General features: G+C 47.4%; 1 protein-coding gene across 1 annotated transcript; it reads left to right on the forward strand.

The window, feature by feature from the left end:
* Window positions 1-645: 645 nt before the first annotated feature.
* AREG (amphiregulin) lies at window positions 646-7473 on the forward strand. Its single transcript, XM_085222498.1, has 6 exons — window positions 646-805; window positions 892-1050; window positions 3157-3340; window positions 3790-3948; window positions 5583-5685; window positions 6247-7473. The coding sequence occupies exons 1-5, from the start codon at window positions 763-765 to the stop codon at window positions 5668-5670; spliced, it is 633 nt and encodes a 210-aa protein (XP_085078624.1). The 5' UTR covers window positions 646-762; the 3' UTR covers window positions 5671-5685; window positions 6247-7473.
* Window positions 7474-17164: the final 9691 nt, after the last annotated feature.

The following is a 17164-nucleotide window of genomic DNA, read 5'->3' on the forward strand; positions in this document are numbered from 1 at the left end:
CTATTTTCCGTTGCTTAGCAGCGTATCAAGCACAGTGCTGGGCTGAAAGCTTCAGTGCTTCTCATGCTGATCTGGAAGAAATTATATGAAGTTCATATATCCAGCATGTATCCATCTATCCAGAATCATTTGAGTTGGAAGGGACCCTTAAAGGCCACCCAGTCCAACTTCCCTGCCATGAACGGGCACACCTACAACTACATCAGGTGCTCAGAGCATCTCCAGCCTGACCTTCAATGTCTCCACGGACGGGGCTTCCACCACCTCTCTGTGTAACCTGTGCCAATGCCTCATCACCCTTGTCATAAAAAGCTTCTTCCTTATGCCCAATCTAAATCTCCCCTCTTTTAGTTTGGAACCGTTTCCTTTATCCTATCACAACAGACCCTGCTAAAGTGTCTTTGTCTGGTCAATCTCCTTCTGATCAAAGGATGGGAAATCAGAAAACTGACTGGGGAGGCTGCACCCCCCATCCTGGGAGCACATCGTGGGGAAAGGTCTCAGCACATGGACCATTATTTGGCCATACCCACTGAGCAAACCCCAATCGTGGGCATCTCTGCCTTTGGAAAGACACACTCCATCTCTGCTTACCCGCCCTTACCTGCGCCCCGCCCTCACCTGCCCGCTCCGCCCCGTGACGCGGCCCCGCCGCCTATAAAGCGGTTGGCGGCGGCGGGCGGCCCCTATGGAGCGCTGCGCACCGCCGGGTCTCCGCTCCGCCCGCGTCCTCTCCGCGTCTCCGCCGCCCCCGGAGCCCCAATGCGCGCCGCGGCGCTGTTGGCCGCGCTGGCCGTGCTCGCAGGTGCGTGGCTGAGGGCGGGGAGGAGGAGGAAGGGGGGATGTCGATGTGTTTGCGGAGCGCTCACCGCGCTGTCTGTGTCCCCGCAGCCTGCCGAACCGCTGCCGCATCCGAGCCCAACGGCACCGAGCCCGAGCGGCGAGGCGGCCCGAGGGAGTCTGAGCCCGCGCCGGGCTCCGACTACGAGGAGGAGGAGTACGAGGAGGCACCGCTCGCGCACCAGTACCTGGTGGGGGACCTGGTCAGAGGTGAGGCTCGGGAAGGGGCGTGGAGGTGCGTGAGGTTTGTGGGTGGGCTGAGCGTGCCGCTGCTCTGCGCTAATCCTGCCAGCCGGGCTGTGATGGAGGGACAGCCTGCCTGGAAGCACCGGCAGGAGCTCCGCGTGCTGCTCGGCCCCAAAGCTGGCGTTTAAATGAGTTCATTAAGCGTCCTTTAGGCCATGCTAAATTGTGTGCATGTGTTGTAAGCTGCCTGTGAACCACGAGGACACCTGAACAGTCCTCCAAGCAGTGATATGGCAGGGTAGGAGCGCTGTGTTGGTTGTGTGGCTGTAAAGTGAGCCACGGAGGCACTTCTTGAGCCTCAGCCTCCAGGGGATTTACTCCTCTACAGAGCTCTCTAGGTGAGTGCTGCTGTCCTCCAGGGTGGGCTCCTCTGTTGGAGGGAACACCCTGAGATGTGGATGAGACCAGAGGGACTCTACTCCACATGCTGACTTGGAATAATGGATGCTCGCTCCAGTTTTTTGGGAGTGTGAAGCCTCCATGGGGAGCAGGAATATCAGATTAGGGAGCAGTTTGGCCAGCAGAACTACTGGTGTGGTGACTTGTGTTGTATAACTGCACAGAAACCAGACTTACTACCAAGGTGGTTGGTTTGTAGACCAGCTCTTCTACTTGGCAAGAGGTTTATCTGTACATCCTTCAAGTTATGATTCAACTGTGGATGGCTTTCTTGGCTTTGCAGCTTACATACAGGGCACAGATCAAACTGACAACCTCAGCCATGAAGAGGGGAATGGGAACAGCCTCAATTATCCAAGTGTGAACCTCAGCATCAGGTCGAACAGGACAGAAGAGAGGACTCTGCTGTGAATTCACAGTCCTAGGGATAGGAAACCTTGCTGCAGGGGCAGTGCTCCTGGTTTGCATATTAATATAGCTTATACCATTTGAATCAGACTTCTGGTTGCTAAAGGCAATTCTGCTTTTAAGTGACTTCAAGCCAAGCTTGTTGCTCTAGAACTTAAAATGCTTTCTGTCTAGACAATAGTGAGCTACACCTTGTTTCTTTCTGCAGGATCTCTTCTTGTCACCAGACACATAGGACTATGAAGTAGTTAAAACCATTATGCTTATCTTTGTAGCACAATATAGAAATAAGCAGCTGGGGAGACTGCTGCAGCTGTCTGCTATTTTGAAGCTTGTTGAAACTTACCTGGTTAACTGCCACTCTCAAATAGTGTGGCGTCCCTCTGGGAGAACTTGCCTTATGGCTAGCAGTAAGGAGATGGCTTGTTTGGAGAGCCAGAGTTGGTCCGAACTGCTCCATAATAATGCTGCGGAGCTTTGTTGCTATGTAGCTTGTACTCCCCTGTTGATGACTGCGTTGTTCTCCCTGTGCAAGGAAGGAGATTGCCCTTCCTTAAATCCACAGACTACTAAGTCACCACCGGCCTTTAAACCACACTCTTCTGGAGATTTAATTGAGATAATGAGGGGCAACAGCAAGTGGCAGAACAAATAACCTGTCTCTTGTGGATGATCCTGCTTTCACCCTTTGGTGTGCTTGGCATCTCTCTCAAAGTAGGAGAACTGGAAATGAAGCATCTCTTCTACTGAGGATCGCACTGCAGGTTATTTGGGAGAAACAAGTCTGATAAGTGGGATAGCAGGCTGTTGTGCCTCTACAAGCGCCTGGGACTATCTAGCAGTTCACAATGCCTTTCATCACTGATGCAAATAGAGAGTTTAGAGCGATGGAGTTGGTTAGCCTTGTGTCTGAGTCGATATAAAATGAAGGGATGGTTTGGCTCAGTGCAACCTCATAATATTCAGCACAGGTCCTTGCTTGAACCTATACGGTTTCACTTTATCTCCATCTCTGGTGGCCTTCACAGCCCATCTTCTCACACCACTCTGTCTGTGTTGCTCAGCATATGGTGGCAGAGTTGAGCTCCATGAGCCTTGAAGCCTGCTGTCTCTGTGCTGGATGTAAAGCACTCAGCTTTTGTTGACATGCATCCCATGCTTCCTGCTCAGAGGCTCTCCTGCAAGGATTCCCAAACCCTGTAATAGCATTTCACAGCATCTAGTTTTCTGCAATGCTAGACTGAGTGACCTTGTCCCTTTCAGTGGAACCTGTGGTTAAACCCAAGCCAGTGAAGAGGGGGAATGAGAAGAATGCTGGCAAACCGAGGAGGAGGAAGAATAAAGGGAAGAACAAAAAGAAAGGGACTCCTTGTGAAATGGAGTATAAAAATTTCTGCATCCATGGTGAATGCGTGTACTTACAGCATCTTCAGATGGCAACCTGCAAGTAAGTTCTGTGCAGTGTGTGAGTGAGGTGTGGTTTGCATGTGCTGGTGGCATAGAAAGGCTTAGAGGGAAAAATTGGTGTCAGCTTGGCCTAGATACATCTCCTACAGTATTTTGACTGAGAATCTTTCTGCCATGTAAATTAAGTGCTGATGGAATCTGAGATGCATAACAAGCCACTGAACTCATCGGTTGGTCATAAACTTGAACCTAAAGAATGGAAAGGTGTGTCCTGCTGGGACATCACGCCCAAACTAATCTCAACTTGTTGAAATACTGACAAACCTTCTGCTAGAGCAGTGACTGTGTTCTATGAGCATGCTCCAAGTGAGCATCTTGAGATTCATGTACAACTCTGAGGATGTCGAAGTCGGCCTTGACTGTGTGTGGGCATCATTGGCTCCAGACACCATGGGAGCTGATAAGAACTTGTGTTGATGTTTGTTGCAGGTGTTATCAGGATTATTTTGGTGAGCGCTGTGGTGAACAGTTCATGAAGACTCAAAGGAAGAATGATGTGGCAGACTACTCAAAGACTGTGTTGGTTGTGGTAGCTGTCCTGCTCTCCAGCATCAGCTTTGTTGCTGTACTTATCATTGTGATAGTGCAGTAAGTATTATGCTCTTTAGTGTATGCCTGGCTCAAGAGCAGGACTTGTGTCCAATAGGTGCAAAATATGCATGGCTTTTCTGAATTACCTGTGTGTGGAAGACCTCCAGAAGCACAAGTTCTTATTCCGGCTTGCATGTGTCTTAAGAGCAGAAGGTCTGAGAAGTTTCTAAGCTACTGAGTGTCCATTTCCCTTTTTTTTTTTTTTTTTTTTTGCAATGGGCAACTTATGAATGCTGAGTTCTAAAACAAGTCTTCCTGCTCCCACTACACTTAGCACTTAGTGCTGCAGAACATCAGCAGGAGGTGGAGGAGGAGCATTCATGCTGATGCAGCAGTGCATTTCCCAATCCTTGTGCAGAAGAGGCCTGCCAGCAGGAGTGTGTGGCTGTGATCCAGCAGCTGGCTGCACAGCTGGAAGGAAGGAGTGCTCCAGCTGATCACTAATTAATGGAGGCTGCTGGATTTAAATACTAACACTGCAGGGGTATCAAATAGGAAAGTAAGTGCTGTCAGTTTGAAGTGCAGTACTGCTTGCTGCTAAGAATAAGGAAGCAATTGTTCTGTGATTAACAGCTGTAGTGTGGTAGATAACCTGAGGTCCTGCTGTGAATCAAGTTTAAAAAACAAACAAACTGAGTGTATGCTTTGAACATTGCATCAATCTCTTCTACTTGCTGACAAGCAGTATCCAGCAGCTTCTGATTGCTTGTGCCTCTGCATCTTGTCAGTTGGTTCTCCAGGAGTTGTGCTGAGTTCAAGTAGTTGCACTGGGAACCTGGCTCTGGTGTTTCTGAATGCAGAAGCAGTCCTACAGGTCTGGCACTGCAGCAGGGCTTGGGTAGTGCAGGTGGAACTCAGAAGTGCAGTCTAATTTTAGATCTCCAAGTACACCAACAGAATTTGGTACATGCTGTACCCTTCCCTGCATTTCAGGAAACAAGGTGTGCATTTGTTTTGCTGCTTCATATTTAGATCTAAACTTGAGGCACGCTGGGAGGAACGTTTTTGTTCCACTCTGCTATGAGAAAGAACCAGTTCTGTAGTGAAAATGAGCATTTCTCGCTTCTGAAGCAAGCCATGCAGTAGGACGGTGGTTCTAGTTCTTCATGATCTAAATCCTCACAGGCTTAAGCAGTGAGATGAATGTTACTGTACCTTCCTCTAGAGAAGCTGGGTGGTCTATTGGAAACACTAGTAAAGACCTAACAATGAAAAGTGCTGTTAGCAGCTGGCTTTTGATGTATTCATGGGACACATGCACTTGAATTCCTGTCCCCTTGAAGTTTCCAGGGCTCTGCACACTGCAGCTGTTTGCTATAGTCTCCAGAAAATCTGGCCCACAGAAAAATCTCCCTGTGCTCTACATGCTCCCAGCCTCTTGCTACCTGATGGTGCTTGCATCAGGAGGCCCCAGCTATGTGTGGCAAAGCTCCATGCTTAACCCAAGGCTCCTTGATGTTATCAAGCTATTGAATACTTCTTGTAGCTGAATAGTTAAACACTCACATTGATGTGCTCAATGCTTTCTGGTGCCTAGGAGCTGCTTGAGGATCCAAAGGGCATAGCTACAGAGCATGGGATGGATGGATGTCAGACTTTAAAATGATATCTTATGCGCTCCAATTCCACAGGGTCAGGAAAAAGTGTCCTCAGTATGAAGAGAAAGAAGAAAGGAAAAAACTTCGACAAGAGAATAGAAATGGCCATGTTGGTGTGTAAATGAGGAGAAAGCAGGTACGTGAGCCAACTTCCAACGTGTTTTAGTTTTTCCAGGCTGGAGCTGCCCATGCAGGAGTTGCATGCAGGTTTAGCAAAACTAGCATTGCCTTTCAATTTCTGTTTAGCACTCAAAGTGCCTTGAAACATGTAGGTTACATTTGTATGACCCAGCTCACTGGCTTTCTAAAACCACTGGATTTTATGCATGTGAATTCAACAGCACTCTTTAAAACAGCCAAAAACCAAAGGGAAAGTAATCCATTCCAGCAATGGAAAGCTCTATTGAAATGAGCTCCCTTTTGGGGAATAAAAACTAATCTCTAGACAAGAATGAGTTAGTACCAGAAACCATGGCAGTCTTCCATCATGAGATGGTGCAGCACCAGCTGGACTGTCACCCTCGTAAGAGGTGTACTGAGCATTTCCACATCTCCTCAAGGCATTAGGGAGTTCCTGGTGCTTACAGACTGTAGGCAAAGGCAAAGCTGCCTGCCTTGGGTGTAGGCTTGCTCTGGTTCTAGTGCAGAGTGCTCGTGTCTTGAGTGATAGTTAATGTGCCTGGTCTTCCCCTTACAGAACAACTCCGTGGCCACTGCCAAGCTGCAGGGGACCTCTGGCTACCTGACACATCTACCTGGACACTGGGCTGGAGCTGTTGCCACTAAGCCCTGATTCATCAAGACAGGCTGCTGCAGGGAGATGCCCAATGTGCCATTTGCTGCTGAATCACTTGCTGGGGAGGACAGTTAACTGCTACAACTTGGTACAACAATGTGGAAGGAGCTGCCACGATAAAGGTAGAGGGCTGCTATCAAGACCTTCTGGAGATTACTCCTGAGCTTTCTCTATTGGTGCTGGACCTCCAGACTCTGTTTGTATGTGGATGGACTTTCTTCTGCTCGCAAGTCTCCTTTGGCAGCTCTAGCTCCAAGGGGCAGAAGCTGTGGCTCCCAGGAGAGCAAGATGGAGGGAAGGAGATACCTCTCCTCAAAGGTAGAAAAGCGAAGATCTCATCTCACTAGACCTCAGTGGACAAAACCAAATTCTGTTGCTGTGCTCCCTGTTGATACCTGCTTCAAAGAATTTCATCTCTAATTCTGACTTGCAGGGTGTTGGTGACAGGCCTGTCAACCACACCTGGGTTCTGTTACTGTACATGTGGAAGATATTCCCTTTGAACCCAGTAGGACTTACTGTGTGAGTGGAGCTATCAATCTGTGTGTGTGTGTGATGCAGAGTTAAAACTCATCTCAGGATGCTGAGACAACAAATGTGAGATGTGAAGCTCTGTCTCTGAAGGAATACATGTGATCAAACAAGCTGATAAGTCTGGACAGTGATGTTGCAGAATCTATCCATTGGCTGAAACACAATGCTTCTGTTATCCAGATGGTTGGTACTGCTTTGAGCAGTTTAATCAGATCTGGCAATATGAGAACTTGACCAAAAACCAGTTTCTTTGAAGAACTAAATTCAAGCATTGTTACTCAGCATGCAGTGGTCTCCTATGCTCTTCATTATGATGTGAAGAACGTGACTTACCTCAAACCTTTCTGACCTAGCTATCCTCAGTTTCTTGATGTCCATGAAATTTTGAGCACGCTGTAGTAGTTGAGTTCAGTTTCTTCTTGGAAGAGTGAATGTGTTCTGTATAAACAGAGCAGAATTCTTCTGGTAGCAGAGCAACACCATTAATTGTCAAGACGTATCTGTAAATGTGTAAATATTTATTATTGTATTTAATATTTAATGCTTCCATAACAAACTTATTTATTTTATAATTAAACTTTTTACATAATCTAACCATGGTAAGAGTGAGTTCTTGCTCTCAAGAGTACATGTAAACACTTCTAATTAGAGCTTGGTTTCTCCTCTAAGTGTGAGTTTCATGAAACAGGGTTATGAAGAACTACAGCAGCGTGTAAAATAGAGCTCAGTGCTCTCATAGGAATGCAAGTTGTTTGTAAACAAAATGTGCAGATGCCAGTACTTGTTTCAGTAGGAAGTCCATTTAATTCAACTACAAAGGAGTCCTCCAGGTACTGGACTCCAGGGAGGGGTTTGGTGAACTACCTTATTGGGAGCAAAATTTCAAATGGAAGCTTAAGCAAATAAGTGGAGAGCTGGGATTTTAAGTAGGAGAGAGTCTTTCATCTGTGTGGTCAAAAGATGTCAAAGGATTGGAGCAGCGGCTTGGGATTCCATCCTAAATGAGGAAGAGTGGAGTAGCCCCAGGCCCATGACTCGGAGAGGCAAGGGAGCCTTGGCCTCTAAAGTCTACCTTTAATTTCTCTTTTTCCTGCAGGTAATCATTAGTCCAACTGCATGCTGGTATTCCTGTTAGGTGCTACCAGGAGAGAGCTGGGGTTCCGAGGTCAGTGCTGCCCAAAAAGAGGTACTACAGGACGAGTTCATAAAATTTACGGTTATGATTTATGAGGACCTTCTTGTGGGGTCTGTCTTCCATAAGGGGTCTCTTATTGGAATTAATTTCTATGTCTTAGCTTGTGGCAGTTTAGAAAACTTTGAAAAGAAACCAAACCCCAAGCAAATTTTCAGTGGAGACTGAGGCTGTGTACTTGTGGGAGTAAGGTACATTGCTGTAAGGAAGATCTGAGCTTCAGTCCTTTGTCTCCTGGCTCAGCTGAGCAGTTCTCAGGCTCTGAGTGCCTGTGTGGTATGGTACGTAGCTGAGACACAGGTAAGTGGATTGCAACATCTTCTGGGAACACTGCAATGCTACATTCCAGGGAACTCACCTCATTACCAAAGTAAATAGCACTTCTCCGAACAGCTTTTGCAGACATTTGGTATTAGGGCTCTGGCAAGGAAATCTGTTGCTATAAGTTGTGCCAAGCTTCTTGCTTTCTGTAAACAAGCCTAATCTCGGTGGTGGCTGAGCAATAGCACAGTGAGCCTGGGAATGGATTGCACCTCTCACCTGAAAGCCATGAGGCTCTTCTTCCTCAGTCATTTCTATCTTTTGTTTTCTTTCTAGTAAATACCAGGTTTGCTACTTAAGTGAAATCACTGCTGTCACGAGATGTTTTCCTTCTTCCCTCCCCAGCTCTAAAGATTAACACCAGTGTAGCTACTGAAGTGCAACTCGTGAATTTCCTGTTCCTTTCTCAGAATTTAGGTTACATTCAGATTCTCTGAAAGTTGGGCTGCTGCATCTGAGAGAAGCCTTTTGCTGTGAGTCAGTCCCATCCAGCACTGTTGTAGCACTTATATGGGAGCAGAGCTGTCCATGTACTACTGCTGTTCAAGCTGAGTGTGTTCCCTGCTCCTGCCCAATCAGGTCTGCTCTTCAGGATAGGTGCCATTTGGCTCCTAACCTGCTTCTCTCACCTTGCAGTTCCTTTTGTGCAATACGCATGGGTTGTTAGTCCCACATTTGGTCAGAAGGTTTTGCCCCTGCATTTATTTTTTTTTTTGCCTTCTAGTGGTGATGCTACTCTGCCTGGAGAGCATCTATGCCCATGTTGTAAAATAATTGAATGGCTTAGGTTGGAGGGGGCCTTAAAGATCAAGTGGTTCAGATCCATTGCTGCGGGCTGGTTGCCATCCACTGGGTCAGGCTGCCTAAAGCCCCATCCAACCTGGCCTTGATCACCCATCTTTGTAGCTGCCCCCTGTGAGACATGGAGCAGCCACCTGATGTTTCTTGCACAATTTTCTGTGCACATGGCTACTTCTGCAAAGCATTTTTGGTATTTATCTCAACATCCTAGAATTATGGTACAGTGAGGGCCATCTCTGCTTGCACACTACTTTCTCCTTTCCCATGTGTTGTGTTCTGTGATCTTTTAGGAAATTTAGTTCCTCACACTGTTTTTTCCCTGGTGTGCATCTGGGGAGTTCTTTCATGCTTTGCAGATGTCTATGAGCAGAACTGCTTCCTGCCTATTCATGAGCTCTGTAGCCTTCCTTCCAGCAGTTCCATCTTCTGCTCTGCTTTAAGCTCCTGTTGACAAGTGAGTGCAGTAAGTGAGCGTGCTTCTGGAGCAAAGACACTGTGCCTAGTAGAGGCCCTTCACATGAGATAAATCAGTGACTGAAGGGTCAGACATCCTTTAATAAGCAAAGTGTGATTCCTTCTCATTTTGCAAATAAAGCTCCGCATACCTATCGTTCCTCTACTGGTTACACCTTCCTCTGGTGAGTAATCCCCATTCACTGCAGGTCTGGCTTTGCCTAGGATTGGGGAGGTAGCTCAGCTGAGGCAGCTGTGCCAGTGAGTGTCAGAGGGAGCAGCTCTTGTTGGCTTGCTATACTCTGGGCTAATGCCAAAAAGCAGGGTTTGTGTCTTCAATGTGAATGTTGAGCCCTCTTTGTGGGCATGCAGATCCAGGTAGTGCTGTCGTTACCTCTATCTGCTGGTGGGTTCCTGCCTATGGATGCTTTGGTGAAGACCTTGAAATACAGCTTCTTTCTCTTAGTATATTTTCCATTACACAGCTGGTGGTTAGTTTCTATCTGGATATCAGACTGCAGTCACTCACAGATTCAATCAGTTCAAACCTGCTGTTTCTAAGAGCTCAGCAAGGATGTGTTTGGTATCAGGTTCCTGCTTAGGAAAGGAGATCATAGAAACATTACGACTGGGAAAGACCTCAAAGGCATCTAGTCCAACTGCCCACCTATCACCAATAGTACCCAACAACCATGTTCCCCAGTGCCACATCTCTATGGTTCTTGAACACCTCCAGGAATGGTAACTCCACCACTTCCCTGAGTAGCCTGTGCCAATGTCTTACTGCTCTTTCTGAGAAGAAATTGTTCCAAATATTCAATCCAAGCCTTCCCTGGCACAACTTGAGTCCCTTCTCATTCATCCTATCACTGTTAACTGGGAGAAGAGGCTGACCCCCACTTCACCCCAGCTTCCTTTTGAGGAGTTGTAGAGAGCTATAAGGTCTCATCTGAACCTTCTCTTCTTAGACTGAACTATCCAAGCTCCCTCAGCTGCTCCCCTTAAGTCTTGTGCTCCAGACCCCTCACAATCCACCGCATGGATCACTCCAGTACTGCAGGTAGTGTGTTACAAATAGTAGAACTGGGAGTGATTTTTGAGGTGTCCAAAGCAATTAATGCAATTTGAAGTGTTTCTGTTAGATTATCCAATTATACAGCTCTGATTGGCATATGGTCTGAGAACCTCTAAACCATCCCAAACTGTACAAAGCGTTGCCAGATCTGTTTTGCACTCCCTGTTTCACCACTGGGATGATAAGATGGAGCGGTGGTGGTCGAACCTGAAATGACCTGGCAGCTCTCCAACATCTCAGTCACAAGACTGCCCTTCCTTGTGCATCCTCTGCCCTTGCATTTCTAAGTAGCATGATTTATGTTCTGAAATGATTAAAGGCACACATGGAAAATGCAAAGAAAGAGTTGCAAATGCAACTTTCAGATGTGATTTCCATAGGCACAGAGTTAGTGCGGCTCCTGCTGCTATCTGTCTGCATTGCTTTCATGCAGGATCTGCCTGCCGTGGATCTGGCTGCTCTCCCAGCCAAAAGGCACTTTCCTGTCTTACACCCAGAGATGATTACTGTTGGGGATGAAAGGCAGACAGCTCCTGGGTGGAGTGGAACGGAGTAAAACCACAGCAGGGCTCAGGGCAACAGTGTCCTCCCAGGGCCCAGTCCCTCTCATTTGTGATGAAAGCTTTTCAAGAACAGTAGCTGTGTGTTTAATCCTGCTGGGATGTTCTGTACAAGCATTCACACATTGCCTGAACAAGGCAGCAGTGCCTGGGATGTAGCTGGAAAGGGGTGAGATGAGAAACAGAGTGCCAGATCTAGGTAAAGCAGGCCAAAAGTACAGGTTTTTGCATTTTGATTCTCCAACAAATAATAATGCCCCTTTGGTTTTAAACAATGTCTCCTTGCTTATGTTTCTTGATCATGTTTGGAGTCTTTTTGTTTATGAGATTCTTCATGGAAAAGCAGTGTTACCATCAGCTACATGACCATGCCTTTCAAAGAGATATTTGAGAGTTATGAGATCCACAGATAAAATTACTCTTCAGTTTCAAACCTCTAATTAGGTGCTGTTGTGTGTACAAGCTGGGTGACTGCACTTGCAAATAGGTAGCCCTTGAATTTGGCATTTGGAGAGGTGTCTGCAGATAGAAGGGTTATTCTGCTTGCTGGGGATATGTCTTGCAATATGTCACTACACAGGGTCTTTGGTTTTCATGTCTTTAAAGAAAAAAAACATCACTAGCATCTTGGTTCTTCTCTGTTCTGTGTCCATCCCAGCAGTGCAGACTGGAACTGAACTGGTTTTACTGTGGGCTGGTACAATTTACATAAGAAATCACTACAATGTTAAGGAGCACACAGCACAAGGTTTGATGGTGTGTGTCTGTTAACAAAGACAGCACTAAAGGGAGGGATGGTGGGCAGTGATGGAGGGAGCTCTCAGCCATCCACACCATCTGATCTCATTCTCTCTTTGCCTGGTGTTGAAGCACACATAAGCAATGCTCATAGTTCAGCTGCTTCATCTTCAGGATGCATTTAAGGCCATCCTCAGTTGCAGAACATGTCATGTAAAGCTGCTATGCACTAAATCCTGAGTGGGAGTGGGTTGAGCATTGCCACTGAAATAGCTTAGTGCTTTCCTGTCTCACTTCTGTATTGCACAACACTCTCCAACAATTCCCATTTCTGTGGGATGTGTCCCAAGTGGTTGTGTACAGTTCTACACTGTGATTCAACACTCACAGTCTCGCTGGAGGGATGCTGCATGCACTGAAGGTGAACCTGAAGCAAAACTAAGTCCTGAGAGCAGCACTGTCTCCATCAGAGGGTGAGGGCCTTCCATCCCTTAGCCCACATTTCATAACTGCTATCTCCAGGTTCAGCTCCATGTGGAGGGAGCTCTTTGGAAAGCACTGCTGTTCTGCCAGATGGGATCCAGTTGCATCAGCACAGGGCAGGAATGCTCCAGGGCTGGTGGGACCAGTTCTGGCTGCTCTTCCCACAGCTCCTCCCGCACAGCTCCTGCAGGAAGCCATTTCCCGCATCAGAAGCGTGGCACTGGGTGATCCATGGGTCCTGAGATAGAACAGCAGATCCCTGGGGACCCAACGAGGGGTCAGCCCTTCACTGGGCTGCAGCAGGACAAAGGGAGATATCAGTGAAACAATAATGACAGTTCTCCCAGCCGCTATCTTGTCACCATCACAGCTGCAGAATTATCATGGCCAACATCTGCCAAAACACAGACAAGCTAGGCTCTTGTTTCGTGAGAACTAAAATCACCTGCTTTGCACTGATGGCACCGATAACACAACAGGAGGCACTGCAGCCCTTCCTTCAGAGTGGCTGTGTCAGATCAGCTGCAAGGTTATCACACTCATCTCTCTGCTGTGAGCCTTCCCATCACAGCTGGAGCAGCAGGGAGGAAATCATTGTAGATATGTTTCAGCATGAAGCTTTAGGGAACCCTGAGGATGTCAGTACTTTGTATGCATGTGCATCAGGTCTAAGTATCTCTGGCCTGGTTCTGAAGAGTCTCTCACAGTCTCTCCGGCCTGGTCCTCACAGGTCCTTCTTTTGATGGGAAAGAGAGGGGGCAGCAGATCAAACCCAAGTACTGTTAGTGACGTGGCCCTGTGCAGCAGCCACCAAAGTGAGGTGTGGGGAGGCCCACAGCTGGGGTGGAGGAAGCAGGGATGGGGCCACTTGCTGCCAATGCCACGACCCATGCAAAAAGATGCCTGGCAATTGCTTCCTCCTTCACCCTGCTAATTACTGTTGGAAAAACTGTCTCCAATGCAAAGCACCTGGGCTGGCTTCACAGCAAGGAGAGCATTGCTTAAGCAGATGGTATCACCCATGCACACTGGTGAGCAGATGGTGACCTCGTACGTGTCTTGGGGTGAAGCAGGATATGCCACATAAGAGAATGCTTTGCATTGGCTTGCTGTGCCCACACGCCTCCTGCCATGACCTGATGTGTTCCAAAGGGCACCTGCAACCCACAGGTACGCTGCTTGGTTGCATGTGGCCGATTGCAGCTCAGAGGCCTAGCTGGTGTGGTTGGGGCTGCTGAGCACAAATACAGGGCCATGGGAGCAGAGACACTGAAAGCATTTGTTTCTTGGCAGCGGTCTGCTAGGAAGGGTTCATCCCACCTGAGCTTGGCATTGTATTACTTCTTCAGCCCCTTACTACAAGAAAGACACCGAGGCCCTGGAGCATGTCCAGAGAAGGACAACAGAGCTCTGATGGGTCTGGAGCACAAGTCTTATGGGGAATGGCTGAGGGAGCCGGGACAGTTCAGTCTGAGAAGAGGAAGTTTGGGGGAGACCTTATGGCTCTCTTAAACTCCCCAAAAGGAGGTTGTGGGAAGGTGGGGGTGAGCCTCTTCTCCCAGGTAACAGTGATAGAATATGTGGGATTAGCCTCAACCAGGGGAGGTTCAGGTTGGATATTAAGAACAATTTCTTCTCAGAAAGTGGTGATGCAGTGGTACCCAAGGAGGTAGTGAAGTCACTGTCCCTGGAGGTCTTCAAGAGCCATGCAAATGTAGCACTAGGGGACATGGTTAGTGGGCATGGTGGGGATGGGTTGGGGCTGTACTTGGTGATGTTAGAGATCTTTTCCAGATGTAATGATTCTATGATTCTTCCTCACTGTAGTTTCTGTCCTGTGTGTGTTCTCTCTCCTACACATGCCTTCCTGATCTCCCAGTTGCAATGCATTCACCAGGAGCGTCAACTCTTAGCTGGTGCCTTGTGTTTCTGTCAGCCTGCCCAGCTCCTCAGGTGCTCACATTTCCAGTGAGTAAATGAGGGCTGGCCCATTCTTTTCTCATTTGGGCTCCTGCTGCAGTCTCAACCCCATCTCCCAGTGCTGTGCAGCCAGAGCACAGCTGCCATGCTCACTGCTGAGCCTGAGTCCTTTCAGTTACTCCTTGAGCAGTTCCAGCTATGAGAGTTCAGCCCCCAGACGAGGGCCTGAAGATCTCGTGCAAAGCCAGATCTTTCTCAGAGGATCTCTCACAGCCCTTTAGGATATTTGGTGAGTCACCGGAAAACAAGGTGATGAGACCACACCGTGAGAAATACTCTGCAGTCATTGCTTCCCAGCCTGCCACATGGATTTGTTTCCTTCTCTGCTACTAGGGCAATGCACAGTCTCTGTACCTGGTTCTCACCCATCCGCTATTTCAGGATCTAGGTGTATCTACCTAGTAGCAAAAATTTATATAGGTTAATTCCCACACTCCCAATGAATGAATCATTAAGGGAACAAAGGAAGGTTCTTCCTTTAAAGTATCTCTGCCACCTGCATCACAAACACACGCCCAAGAGTACCTGTGCATATTTAACCCCTTATCAGAGCAAATAAATGACAGTCAGCTGCAACACATGGACAGCAGGAGGAAACACATCCCTGCATTAGAAAGTGGTGTGCAAAAATGCAAAAGAGCACTGAAAAAGAAAACAAAACCTCATGTAGGATTCATTGAACTAGAGCTGCCTGGAAGTCTGTCTGCCTCCCACACCTGTACATTTTGTGAGGCATTGAGGAGGAGTGGCTGCTGGTGGAAGCCAAAGGATGCTCCTTCCAGCAGCAAATTGTTTCTTCCTGAATGCAAGTGAAACAGCACACTGTTCAGTTGAGAGCGGCAGGTTGCCCCTAAGTGCACTGGTGAAGCAGTAGGATAGCTGAATCTCTATGTGTTTTTCCCACTTAGTTGGGTTGCTGGTGTACAGCCTTGCAAAGAGGTGTGCCCCAAGGATGTGAGAGGAGATAAGACAGCAAACTGCATTAGCACATGAAAGAAAAAGCAGTGGGAGCTTCCAAGGGGTGGCAGAGCTTCAAAACCTGCTCGCAGAGCACATAGTTGTGGATGATTGCTGCAGCACACTCCTCTAGCCGGAGGTGTGACGATGCAGTGTGAGATGGGAATGCAGCAGGAGGTGAGCCATGTCACTGCCAATCTGAGCAAAGAATCCTATTTTTAGTTCAGATTGGCTTGGACTGCAAATTAAAGAGCCAGTGAAAGGAGAACTGCCTAAAGGAACAACAAAATCCTTCTCTTCATTAGGGTCCCACTGTGTGCCCACATGGCAGAGCAGTCTGCCTTATTTAAAGAGCTTAGCGCACAGACAAAAGCCACATAAATAAACCAGGTCTTACTCTCTCCAAGACCCAGAGGTGGATGGTCACAGCAGAAAACAAGAAAAAATTAGGGAAACCCACATGCTTTGTGGGATCTCTCTCCTTTGTCATGTCACAATGTCTGAAATCTGTACACTTTTGAATTGGATTTGTTTTAGGAATACCTATCCAGACGCTGAAGATAGAGGGATGTAAGTTAGATAGAGGGAAGTGAAGTCTGATGTGGAATTTATCAGCTTCTACTGGACAGTGAGGAACCACAAATTGAGTTGGGGTGAGCAGGAACTTGCCCTTATGGCATAGCCTCTGAGTTGTCATTGCCATTCCATGTCAGCTGACCTTTGTCCTTGGACTGAGGCATTTCTCAGGGTGAAGGTTCCTCAATAGGGGTTTGCAAAATGTGGGGCTGTGCAGGGGGAAATCTGTCCTAGGATCAGCAGGCAGGATTGCTCATAAAGTGTTTGCTATTCATCCTTAACCATGAGTCCAGGTGGGAGGCATCACAGGGAGCAGGCTACTTTTCTCTCTTCTGCTCATAACACCTCTTTGGGAGATCTATGAAACTGGCTTGGGAATAAAGAAATGTAGAAACGTCTGATTTCAGCTTTTTCAAACCAAACGTTTTTTATTTATTCCAAAAATAACCACATCACTTGTACAAGTCTCACAGATGCCAGCAGATGTCCTCCTGAAATACTTGCTCAGTTTTCAGAAGCCTGGAGCACACCCTAAGGTTGGTACCTGCAGCATTTTCCCACTGATCCCAACAGGGCCAAAGCTGGAGGCCATGCTGAAGGTTTCTGAAAACTCTCAGTAGTTGTGATGCAATCCTCTCATCTCTGGCACAGTCAGAAATGTGTCACCACTGTGAGAAGAAGTGAGGTCTGACAGCTCTACTCATCTCCAGCCTCAGTTTTTAATGTGAGAGTTTACCCAGGTTTGCACTGCACTGGGCCGTGTTGTTTTGTTTGGTTGTTGCTTCACCCATGACTGTGTCTGTATGCAGATCCCTAGGGTTCTCTCTTAGGATGCACTCCAGGAATGGAGAGGGTATGAAGAGCAGGACCTACTGAAAGGACACCAGCAGGATACCATTGGGTTCTTGATTTCAGCAGGAAATGATGAAGAACTACTGTGGGTCTGGGTATGGAGGGAACTTGGCAAAGCTCAGAACTAGCTTGATGATGAGAAGACACTCAAGAGATGGGCAGTCCAGAAACAATCCCTATGCACATCAGTGCAGTGTTGCTCTGGTGCTGATAGAAGTCATAGAATCATAGAATCATTAAAATTGAAAAAGACCTCTAAGATCATACAGTCCAAACACACATCCACCATCAATACTG

Source organism: Meleagris gallopavo, chromosome 4, assembly GCF_905368555.1.
Source record: "Meleagris gallopavo chromosome 4, MGAL_WU_HG_1.1, whole genome shotgun sequence".
Lineage (NCBI taxonomy): Eukaryota > Metazoa > Chordata > Aves > Galliformes > Phasianidae > Meleagris > Meleagris gallopavo.

Coding starts and splice junctions, on each gene's coding strand:
- AREG (XM_085222498.1), top strand. CDS start 763: ATGCGCGCCGCGGCGCTGTTGGCCGCGCTGGCCGTGCTCGCAG. Junction 1,051..3,156: donor GGTGGGGGACCTGGTCAGAG/GTGAGGCTCGGG, acceptor TGTCCCTTTCAG/TGGAACCTGTGGTTAAACCC. Junction 3,341..3,789: donor CTTCAGATGGCAACCTGCAA/GTAAGTTCTGTG, acceptor TGTTTGTTGCAG/GTGTTATCAGGATTATTTTG.